Below are 12,200 nucleotides of genomic sequence, written 5' to 3'. Positions count from 1 at the left end.
TAAGCCGTTTCAATTTAAGTTGTTTTCAATTATACATTGATTTTCAAAATTAATAGGTATATGTCGTCTTCTTTGATGCGAGTGGCTGTGTGGTAAGTAGCTTGCTAACCAACCACATGGTTCTGGGTTCAGTCCCACTGCGTGGCATCTTGGGCAAGTGTCTTCTGCTATAGCCCCGGGCCGACCAATGCCTTGTGAGTGGATTTGGTAGTCGGAAACTGAAAGAAGCCTGTCGTATATATATATATATGTCTGTGCTTGTTCCCCTAGCATTGCTTGACAACCGATGCTGGTGTGTTTACGTCCCCATCACTTAGCGGTTCGGCAAAAAGAGACCGATAGAATAAGTACTGGGCTTACAAAAAGAATAAGTCCCGGGGTCGAGTTGCTCGACTAAAGGTGGTGCTCCAGCATGGCCGCGGTCAAATGACTGAAACAAGTAAAAGAGTAAGTCGATATTGCATTTCTGTGGCAGATGGCAGAGCTAGGGTTTGGAGAAGAAGGTATGAATGTCATGCCAATGGCTTTGTGGTGGAGAGAGACTCATGAGGAGGACAGAACATCATGATATGGGGTGAGATTTCACTCAACCAGAAACTTGGACCAGTGGTCTTCCAAAACATCAACCAAGGCTGGGGCAATGGAATAATCACTGCTTGCTACATCGACCAAGTGTTGAGGCCTCACATTGTGCACTACTTTGCCCCAGAAAGGATGAAAGGCAAAGTCGACCTCAGTGGAATTTGAACTCAGAACATAAAGACAGACGAAATACCTGTTTCTTTACTACCCACAAGGGGCTAAACACAGAGGGGACAAACGGATTAAGTCGATTATATCGACCCCAGTGCGTAACTGGTACTTATTTAATCGACCCCGAAAAGATGAAAGGCAAAGTCGACCTCGGCGGAATTTGAACTCAGAACGTAGTGGCAGACGAAATACCTATTTCTTTACTACCCACAAGGGGCTAAACACAGAAGGGACAAACGGATTAAGTTGATTATATCGACCCCAGTGCATAACTGGTACTTATTTAATCGATCCCGAAAGGATGAAAGGCAAAGTCGACCTCGGCGGAATTTGAACTCAGAATGTAGCGGCAGACGAAATACCACAAAGCATTTCTCCCGGTGCGCTAATGTTTCTGCCAGCTCGCCACCTTACCATACAGCTACGCCTACACCTATGCATCATGTCAGCTAATATCCACTTTTCAATGCTTGCATGGATCAGATAGAGTGTCTTCCTGGCTGCTTTTTTTATGGCTTGATGCACTTCCTGTTGCCAACTCTCACATTTGCAAGCAATGTAATATTTTCCCCATGGCCAGATGTGTTCTTGCAGAATATTTCAAATGAACGACATTGCTTGTATTTTCAATTTTTCAAGTATTACATATCAAGACAAGGCTACACACTGACACACACAAGTAAGCATATGAATGCAAAACAAAGTGGGGGAAAAATACCAAAGGTACAACGGTTGAGTAATTTTTGCTTTTATTAAAGCTGAGAAAAAATTTCACAAACTGTTACTCAAAAGTTTCACATTACCATTTGTCAGACAGTTATATCATGTTGCCCGATGTGCGTGTGTGTATCAAATTAAATACACAACCAAACGAGCGACTAATAGCTTCATCCTGTAATGACACTTGAATAGGCATATTTATAAAATATCTCGTGTATCTTAAAGCAATTTTTCATGGTCTGTTTATGCATTATATATAACTAGCAGTATCGCCCGGCGTTGCTCGGGTTTGTAAGGGAAATTACTATATAAGCATTTTTAGAGATGTAAAGTATAATAGCCATCTCAATATGGCTAACCACAAAGGGGGGGGGGGGTCACTGTAGCTTTTTACGTCCTGAGATTTAATAATAAATTTTTAGAGAGTTACTTTCCTTATATATGCCAAAAATGCATTAAAAATGGGAAAAACTGATGGTAAATTTTTTTTAAATCGTAGACTCATCGTAGACGCGCACTAATACCCAGAAGGGTTCGATATGAATCACGACTATAAGATACCCGGTTTTGGTTAAACTGCACCACAAAATGTGGGAGTAGTTAGGAATCTAAATCGTAGGAGACAGACAGCGCACAACCTCACTTTTATATATAAAGATTTATATATGGTGGGCTTCTTTCAGTTTCTGCCAGCTAAATTCACTTACAAAGCTTTGGTTGGAGCAAACATTTGTTTTTTCATTCATCCAACAAATAATTACACACTAACATGTAATTACTCAATAACGTACTTTTTCTTTTCTCTTTTCGCCCTTATCAAGCCTAGCCAGGCTCATGGGCCCAATTTCCTGGTTTCTATGGCGTATGTGTTCCCCCCAGCTGGAAGAAAGTTGGGGCGAAATAGTACAACAGGGGTCACCACCATCCCCTGCCGGAGCCTCGTGGAGCTTTTTAGGTGTTTTCGCTCAATAAACACACATAATGCCCAGTCTGGGAATCAAAACCGCAAGTCCGCTGCCCTAACCACTGGGCCATTGTGCCCCCACTAATAACACACACACACACACACACATATATATTCATTGTTAATCAGATATGAATGACAACTCCAACTCCTTTATTTTATTTTTTTAATAGAAAATATGTAATCTTTATTTCTTTGTTTGAAGTTTATTAAAACAAAACTCTGCGAGAAATATAAAAAAATATACATTAGGTATTGTACTTAAAAATTGTAGACCACCTCTGTTGAAAGGGGGCAGGGAGCGTGTTCGTTAGCGAAACGGCTTAGATATTACTTTACCAAGATTATCATAAAAATAGAGATTCATTTCTTCAACAGCGCATGGGTTTTGACATTCCCTGTTCCCAACAGCACCACCATGTGTTGAGTATAAGGCACATAAAGCAAAGTGTATTTTGGTTTGTCGATGTAGATTTTTGAATTAAGTCTTTGTTGCCGTAGTAATTTAAGTAAACAAATTTACAAAATGAGAAAACAGAATATTGAGGTATAACATTGATTAGAGCAAAGAGGCTTAGTGATGAACTTTACCTTGTGTAGAGACGCATGGAAATTTGTGTAGGGGGGGTCTACTATGGTTTTGTTAGGGATGTACTAAGGATTTGTGTAGGGGTCTATTATGGTTTTGTTAGGGATGTACTATGGCTATGTGTGAGGGTCTACTATGGTTTTGTTAGGGATGCACGATGGATTTGTGTAGGGGTCTACTATGGTTTTGTTAAGGATGCACTATGGATTTGTGTAGGGGGTCTACTATGGTTTTGTAAGGGATGCACTATGGATTTGTGTAGGGGGTCTACTATGGTTTTGTAAGGGATGCACTATGGATTTGTGTAGGGGGTCTACTATGGTTTTGTTATGGATATACCATGGACTTGTGTAGGGGTGTACATTGACTTGTGTAGGTGTGTTCTGTGGTTTTGTGTAGTGGTTATTCTACAGAGCAGTTTAGGTGGTTGTACATATATAGAAACAACACGTAGTAGTTGTAGAAGTAGCAGTAATAGCAGTTGTGGTGGGTTGGAGATGATTAGATGTTTGGGATTTGTTAGCCATGTAGATTCAGGGATTATGCAGGATTAAGTAGAATGCTATTCTGTAGTGTCCCTCCCACAGGTTGAGGTGTGTTTTCTTTCTTTCTTTTTTTTCATGTATTTTGGTTTCCATGTGTGCAATATGATATGTGGAGTGCACAGTTTAAGATTGGTTTCTGGACATGAATCTGGGTGGTGGGAAGAGTGAGTGGTGATAGTGGAAGGAGCTTAATCAAAGTTCAATTCATGATTAGTCACAATTTTGTTTTCTGTATTTTCCAGTATAAAAGTCAAATTTTTACAGCCAAAAAAAAAAAGGGTTGATCAGAATATACAAAAAAAAATAATTTCCTTTGGAAGAGCAAAAATTCCATGTGAAATACAGCAGGATTTGGAAAGACGATGCTTGAATATTTAAACTCGTTACTATAGTAACTTGTATGCTGAAAAATACTGTGACATTTCTGTGTCAGGTGACAAGAATGTAGCAGTTACAAAATTGGGTTAGAGATACAATTAATTGAAGAAAAAAAAAAAAAAAAAAGGAAGATTAAACCTTTAACATTCAGATTGCTGTCAAACGTAATGTCTATTTATTCACATTGATATGAGTTGCTCATGCATTACCTTGTAACTCCGATATTGCAATTAAGTGATTGTATATTTTTAGAATGACATTGTAGAGTGGGTGCAACAGGCCAGGTTCTGACAGTTGGAACATAAAACAAGTAGAATATTTAGGCCAGATATGGCTAGTTTAAATGTTAAAGGGTTAAGGGCACTTCACCCCTAAATGACAGTCTGACATTTCATAATTTCTTCTGACATGTAATTCTCTTTTACAATATTGCTGGGGTCCATTTATTTCACCGGAGAATCACTAGAGGAAGTATTTGTATAACAGTAGTCTAGAGTCAGTCAATCATAAAAATCCTGGGAAAAGCATGAATATCACAGCTTCTGAGTTTAAAAATCACGAGTGTTGTTTTTGAAACAGTTGAGCATCAAACTAAATGCCTTATGGTATTAGACATCATCATCATTATCATCATCACAATCATCGTTTAATGTTCGCTTTCCATGCTAGCATGGGTTGGACGATTTGACTGAGGTCTGGCGAACCAGATGGCTGCACCAGGCTCCAATCTGATCTGGCAGAGTTTCTACAGTTGGATGCCCTTCCTAACACCAACCACTCCGAGAGTGTAGTGGGTGCTTTTACATGCCACCGGCACGAGGGCCAGTCAGGTGGTACTAGTAATGGCTACGCTCAAATGGTGTTTTTTACATGCCACCTGCAAAGGAGCCAGTTCAGAAGCACTGGCAATGACCTCGCTCGATTGTTTTGTTCATGTGCCAGTAAGATGACACTGGTAATGATCACGCTCGAATGGTGCTTTTTACGTGCCACCAGCACGAAAGTCAGTTAACTGCTCTGGCAACAATCACGTTTGGATGGTGCTCTTAGCGCTCCATTAGCACGGATGCCAGTCATCGAATTTGATTTCAATTTCGATTTCACTTGCCTGAACAGGTCTTCGCAAGCAGAGTTATTATTAATATAATATAATAACTATTGCTATTGAGGGCTGGCAGAATCTTTAAAGGGTTTGCAGTATTTGTATCGGGACTTTACATACCAAGTTCAAATACCACTGAGGTCAATTTTGCCTTCCATCCTTTAAGTGTCAATAAAATAAAGTACCAGTCATATACAGGGGGAGACGGGATGATGTAATCTACAAAACTCCTCCTCTTAAAATTGCTGGCCCTGTGCCAAAGTTAAAATTGTTATTATTAAGGTAGCAAGCCAGCAAAAATGTTAGCATGCTGGACAAAATGCTTAGCCCTTTCCCTCAAAATTTCAGGCCTTGTGCCTTTAGTAGAAAGGATTGTTATTATTATTATTATTATTATTATTATTATTAAGGGTGGCAAGCTGGCAGAATCATTAGCACGCCAGGCAGTATTTCATCTGCCATTACATTCTGAGTTCAAATTCCGCCAAGGTCGACTCTGCCTTTCATCCTTTCGGAGTCAATTAAATAAATACCAGTTATGCACTGGGGTAATGTAATCGACTTAATCCCTTTGTTTGTCCCCTGTGGGCAATAAAGAAATAAAATTATTATCATTATTGTGCCTGGCAAAATGCTTAGTGGAGTTTCTTCTGACTTTACGTTCTGGGTTCAAATGCCACAAAGGTCAACTTTGTCTTTCATCCTTCTGGGGTAACTGCCACACCCCTCCCAAAATTTAAGGCTTTGTACCTATAATAAAAAAAATTATCATCATTATTACTACAACTAGTTCGGAGGGAGAAGCTGTGTCCCTCCGGGGCAAGTGAAATCAACTTGGTTAAAGTTCCTACTGAATTATAGCAAATCGACAATGGCAGGAAAATCAAGGACACAGAGGGAATTCCAGAAGAATATTAATGTTCTTTTGCAGAAGGATTGGTTAGTTCAGATCACATGGTTGGGGTGTGGGTAACATTAAAAAAAAACCCCCAAAAACCAAACCAGTCAGAGCCAACTTTGCTATTTCGTCTCTCCAAGGTTGATAGAAAAAAAAGGATCAGTAAAGAATTAGGGTTAATTTGATTGACTGTACCTACTCTACATTGTACCCAACAAATAAATAATATTATCTGCTGTACCAAATGAATACATTGAGGTATTTACCTCCCTGCCATCAACATTGAAAAGATATGAACATTAAACAGACAGACACATAAACTTTGACTGAGACAAGTAGAGTAAGAAACCCTGGCTGGGATGTGGTGCTAGTGGGAGGGCACTGAAGAATAAGAAACCTAGTGGAATAAGTGGGAGGATACTATGGTCGTTGCAAGGTTTGAATTCACGGTTGTGTGTTCTCAACAGTTCAATACTTTTGTAAGAATATAAAAAAATAGAAATAGAAATATAAAAGTCACAAAATAGTTAAGGATTTGTTTCGGTTTTGTAGGTAAAATTATTCAAGGAAGAATAGAAAATTTGACCGAGACATATCATTGTGAAGCTGTTCAGTGGCAAAGCATAAAGCATTGTGGAGTGCAGAGGCCTCGCAGGGGGGCCATCTTATATGTGTGTGTTTGCTAAGATATGTTACACTTAAAACAAAGGGGTTGGCCGATTTGCCTACAATATAGGGCAACCACTATATATATATATATATTTCGTTTTGGGATTTGGTTTGCAAGATTCTTTATTGAAAAGGTTGCAAGATGCAATGAAAATTTTAGGAAAATAAAAATAAGAAAAACGTGGAAATTTTACCGGTGAGTGTGTTACATAATAAGGCACAAAAAGAAAATGACTCTCTCCAGATACAATAGTATATATATATATATTATATATATGTGTGTGTGTGTTGAAGTGAAAGGTATGCTATCTTTAAGGAGGAGTGGGCCAATATGGATACCATATAGAGAAATCCCTTTATATGCGTGTGTGTTTGCTGTTGTCAAAGGTATGTTATGGTTAACTCTTTAGCATTCAGATTACTCTGTCAAATGTAGTGCTTATATATATATTCTTTTATTCTTTTGACTGCAGCCATGCTGGAGCACCACCTTTAGTTGAACAAATCGGCCCCAGGACTTATTCTTTGTAAGCCTAGTACTTATTCTATCGGTTTCTTTTGCTGAACTGCTAAGTTATGGGGACATAAACACACCAACACCGGTCGTCAAGTGATGGTGGGGTGACAAACACATATACCACGTGCTTCTTTCAGTTTCCGTCTACCAAATCCACTCACAAGGCTTTGGTTGGCCCAAGGCTATAGTAGAAGACACTTGCCTAACGTGCCCCGCAGTGGGACTGAACTCACAACCATGTGGTTGGGAAGCAAGCTTCTTACCACACAGCCACTCTTGTGCCTATATATATATCCACATTCTTTAATCAATTATGTATTATGCAACTTTGAGATTTTGATAACGTGATTATTTACTTTTAGCATGGCATTATAGGGCAAGTGTGAGAGACTGGATCTGGCCAGTTTCAACATAAAACAGAATATTTTGGCCAGATATGGCTGGTTTAAATACTAAAGGGTCAAAGAAAAGGACATTCTAAACTGATGATGCTATGCCACTGAACTTGTTCCCCACAGATCTATATCAAAAGGAGATTGCTTTGTTAGCTACCATCATCCACACCTTCACCCTTGTTCATCACTCACTGCATTTACTTCTAGCCCCATCTCTAACCCTGTCACACTCTTATGAAATTACACCCCCTTCCCTGACCCCATGTCTGTATTCTCCCTTAGACTCACTTTCCTGAATCTTGAGAGTACCAGCACATCATCACCACCACCTTTTCCTTCCTTCCAGCTAATCTCAGGCTAGCCGTGTTATCTCCTATATAGCAAAGTACCTGCACTTATCCCTCTATCATACTTTAAGCTTCAATACCCGACATAAAGCCACCTCCCTCTCAACTGTAACTCTGTTCAATTAAAGAGGATCTTAGCCTTGTGAGTTACTTGGTGACCTCACTAGTGCCAGTGACATAAAAGAAAGCACCCACTTACACTCTGTAAAGTGGGTGGCATCAGGAAGGGCATCTGGCCATAGAAACCACGCCAAAGCAGACACTGGTGCTCAATGCAGTCCTGGTAAGCATTAGATTCAAACTGCCTGGTCCATACCAGCGTGGCTGTACAGTTAAGAAAGTCGTTTCCTAACCACACAGTTTTGGGTTCAGTCCCACTGCATGACACCTTGGTTAAGTGTCTTCTACTTCCCAGGCAAACCAATGCCTTGTGTCTCTGCTAGTGCCATGTAAAGAACACATTGTCCACCCTGTAAAGTGGTTGGCATTGGGTAGGGCATTCAGCCAGAGAAACCAGACCGAAACTGATATTGGAGCCCGATGCAGCCCTGTGGCTCCTCAGATCCTGCCAAAACTGTCCAACCCATGCCAACATGGAAAACGGACGATAAATGATGAGGATGATGTGAAAACATCAGAATATATCATAAATTGGAGTTTACAATGAGAAAACCAGTAATTGCTAAAATACTTAGTCCCCACCCCCACCCCAACACACACTATTCGTAAAATGTTTTAGAAGTGACCAATGTTTTGTGAGTGCATTTGATAAACCGGAAACTGTGTGAGTGCTCGTCGTGTGTGTGTATGTGTTATGTACATGTGCACGTTTTTGTGTTTCGTGCTGCCAGACAACCGGTGTCGGTTTGCGTCCCCGTAACCAAGCAGTTCGATAAATATACAGCGATAAAATTACCAGATAAAATAAGTACCAAAAAGCACGGTGGGAAGGTGGCGATTTGATTGCCTAAATACTTTAAGGCAAGTGCTTCAAGCATGGCCGCAATCCTGTAAGTGTAGGAGTAAAAAAAAAAAGAAAGAAAAGAAAAGAAAAAAAGAGGCAAACTATGGTGTCACTAATCAGCTGGTTGTCAACCGCACTCGTCGTTGAAACCTTCACCTTTTTCATCATTGCTTAACATTTTGGATCGCTGTGCCATTTAAACACATTGACAAAGATTTGCCCGTCTCTTCCCCGCCATTCCCAACCTGCAGTCGTCGTCCTCTTGAATGTCGTTTAGCTGCTGACAGGCAAATATGTTACTAAATATACAACCCACCTACGCAGCACGCCTCGATATTAGACAGGGATTGGTACGCTACACTGTTGTTGTGATTGTCGATGTAGCATAGCTGGCGACACACACACACACACAAATAAAAAGAAATTTAAAGACAGCTAACCCAAAACTATTCATATAACTCACAATAACCAACGAGGTTGTTTAAACATCCACACACACACACATTATTTAGATTAGATCGTGGGTGTTTTTAAAGAACAGTCGATACATAGAAGTTGAAAGAATTAAATATTTACAAAAATATAGCACTTTATAATAATAATTTCCAGTCCAGTAAAGCGTCATATATATACGTAACACATATGCACACAGCCAGACTCACATACGTCATGTAAATGTCAAAATTAAAGAGTTCATTTTAATTTCACATATGCTGTGCAACAAATGTGATGGTTGAGGCTGATATATATACACACATTTTCTTATTGGTGCCAAACGCATAGATATGTATTCATAAAGTAATAAAAGCAAATGGGTGTACAAAAAAAATATATAAATAAATACATTAGAAAGCTTCCTTAATACTGTTGTATACTTCCAGGAATTTCGAGCTTTTTCTTTTTCAATGATTTCCGGTTTTTGTAATGGTCTTTTATCCAGTTTGTGTGTGTACAAGAACATAAAAAAAAACCTGTATGTTGGATCGTAAGTGGATATGTCTGTGCTCTGGCTTTTATTATAGTTGACATGGGGGAATGTTAAAAAGTTCTGCTGAGCAATTCTGATTCGTTCAAGCCATAAAAATCTTGAGAGCAAAATATACAAATATTGATCTGTAGAGAGAAATTGAAACCGGGTCCTAAATTTGGTAGTCAGGAGCATTAGCAGTGACGGCGCCACGAATGTACGCCAGTGCGTTAGCAATTAATTACATTGATATCAATATACTACTGAGATCGATACTATCGATCTCCAACATAGTTTGGATTCAGAACACAAAAAAGTTCAATTCCAAAAAGTATTTTGTTTGGTGTTTTACCGATTCGTGCCAGCAACAATCTTTCTGATAATAAAACAGTAATAACACTGTACAATTGACATTTGTTTTGCAGTTAGTGTTCCGTGTAGTCAATAACAATGCGGGTACCTCTCGTTTGGGATAATAGAAAATGGGTGTGTGAAAGAAAGAAAGAGAGACAGACACATAGATGCAATGTCAAAGAAAGATGGTTGGGAAGCGAGGAAAAAATGAGATGAAAAAGGCTGTAAGAAGTATAGAGAGAAGAGGGTAACAATTCGTCTAGATATAACGAGAGATTTTGAAGTTGAGACGAAAGGGAGTGTTGTTGATTCTTTTTTTTTTTGGCTGTCTCGACCATGATCCGTCCAAGCAATATATACTTACATATATTATACAACTTCAGTGTAAATGGAGAATTCTTTCACGAAAATTAATTTTCAGAAGCAATTTTTTTCATTACACTTAGAACGTTCGACAGAATGCCGTGGCGATTCTCTTTGGTTACTGTAAAAATCTTTACATCCGTTCGGTTCCGTACTTGTTCCACCAAAGGAATGGGTCGTCCTTTTCTCGCCGGAATCGTGGCGAAAACTTTCGAGCGTGGATCGTCCAACCGACTGAGCACGGCTTGGTGGAATCCTCGGCTGTAGGCTTCTAATTTTCCGATTTCGTCTATAACAGTTATTCCGGTATTGCTAGCATGCAACAGAGGCAAAACGAATTCTTCGAACTCTTCCACTTGCACGAGATAGCGACCACTTCGGTTCGGATCATGACGGTTGAGGAAACCTCCTTCGTCGTCCACTCGCGACAGCTTTGCCCTTTCTTTGTTCAGGCTGACCACATCATAGCCTTTTCCTCGACCAAAATGTCGAACTTTTTCCCTGTAAAATCCATGAAGTGCAAAACCCTGTTTCTCCAATTCCTCGCAGGCTTTCTGTAATACGGTTGTCTTGCCCACACCTCGTGCACCAGTGATTAGAACGTGTCTGATCTCAGACTCGACTGCCTCACACTCCGCCATGCTTCAAAAGGTCTTGAGAAATTCCTCAAGGATGGGAGGATCACCAATCGATAGGCAAGGGACGTAACTCTCATTTGTCGTACTAAACGGATTTGCTACGTTTTAGATGACGTCAAGGAAATTTTTTATTTTAATTTTATACATTATATACATATTATATAGCTTTTGTTGCAATTCAGTTTGGCGGAACGTTGACAACCACATACACCCACGCATCTCTCGCTCTCCCTCTCTCTCTATCACACACATACACAGGCATATAGACTTGACCTGAGATGGGGTGAGGAGTTTTTGCTGAATTTTTGACTTTGAGAAGTTTTTTTTTTTAAATGCTCACCACCTTACAAAAACTATATCAGCTAAGCAAATAGCCTTCCTTAAATGCATTAAAAATATTATAATATAACGTGATCACTATTCCGCCGTTCTCTTTGAGCATATAAAAGTCAAATTTATCTGGGGCAAAATGAGTAAGCCAAGATCTGGTAAATTTGCTGCTTCAATTCTCCAGAAAACAGACTTATACAACATCAGTATCTCTCTTTAGACATCAGAAAGGTCAGGAATGCGAATAAATAAATAAATAGACAAATATCTCGGTCAAATGAAAGAGGTTCAGGGGAAAATAGTACATGGTATGAAATTAAATGAAACTGGATTAAAAATAAACGAAAAACTAGAGATTACTCATTTTACCCCGATTACTAATTTTGCCCCACTCCCAATATCTTCCACTTGTTTCACTCATTGGGCTGCAGCCATGCTGGGGCACAGACTCGAAGGATTTTGGTCGAACGAATCGATCTCAGTCTCGTTTTTATTTTTAAGCATGATACTCATTCAATTGATTTCGTTTATTGAGCCGCTAAGTTACAGGGCATAAGCTACGGTTGTCAGGCTATGGTAGCACGCACACACAGACACAAAGTCCACCAAAAAAAGAAATGTATACACACTTCACACAAGGAAAAATCTATATAAATGTTTTAATTAAGTGTTGCTGCAATTCATTCAGTGTATCGCACTGTATTTAT

The 12,200-nt window shown here is 39.4% G+C and overlaps 1 protein-coding gene across 2 annotated transcripts; it reads right to left on the bottom strand.

Annotated features, from left to right (window-relative positions):
- Positions 1-2,251: 2,251 nt before the first annotated feature.
- LOC115223537 (cancer-related nucleoside-triphosphatase homolog) lies at positions 2,252-11,250 on the bottom strand. 2 transcript variants are annotated; one of them, XR_005003543.1, is made up of 2 exons: positions 9,801-11,250; positions 2,252-2,263 (listed from the first exon to the last, which is right to left on the bottom strand). XR_005003543.1 is itself a non-coding variant. In XM_029794170.2 (1 exon), exon 1 carries the CDS (start codon positions 11,164-11,166, stop codon positions 10,573-10,575), a length of 594 nt encoding a protein of 197 aa, XP_029650030.1. In that variant the 5' UTR covers positions 11,167-11,250; the 3' UTR covers positions 9,717-10,572. The 2 variants fall into 2 exon arrangements, 1 of the variants encoding a protein (XP_029650030.1); XM_029794170.2 differs by lacking the exon at positions 2,252-2,263 and having other exon boundaries at positions 9,717-11,250.
- Between the last annotated feature and the right edge of the window lie 950 nt (positions 11,251-12,200).

Source organism: Octopus sinensis, linkage group LG23 (assembly GCF_006345805.1).
Source record: "Octopus sinensis linkage group LG23, ASM634580v1, whole genome shotgun sequence".
Lineage (NCBI taxonomy): Eukaryota > Metazoa > Mollusca > Cephalopoda > Octopoda > Octopodidae > Octopus > Octopus sinensis.
Note: the sequence above shows the minus strand (reverse complement) of the source record. Positions and strands in the feature narration are given on the sequence as shown.

Coding starts and splice junctions, on each gene's coding strand:
- LOC115223537 (XM_029794170.2), bottom strand. CDS start 11,166: ATGGCGGAGTGTGAGGCAGTCGAGTCTGAGATCAGACACGTTCTAATC.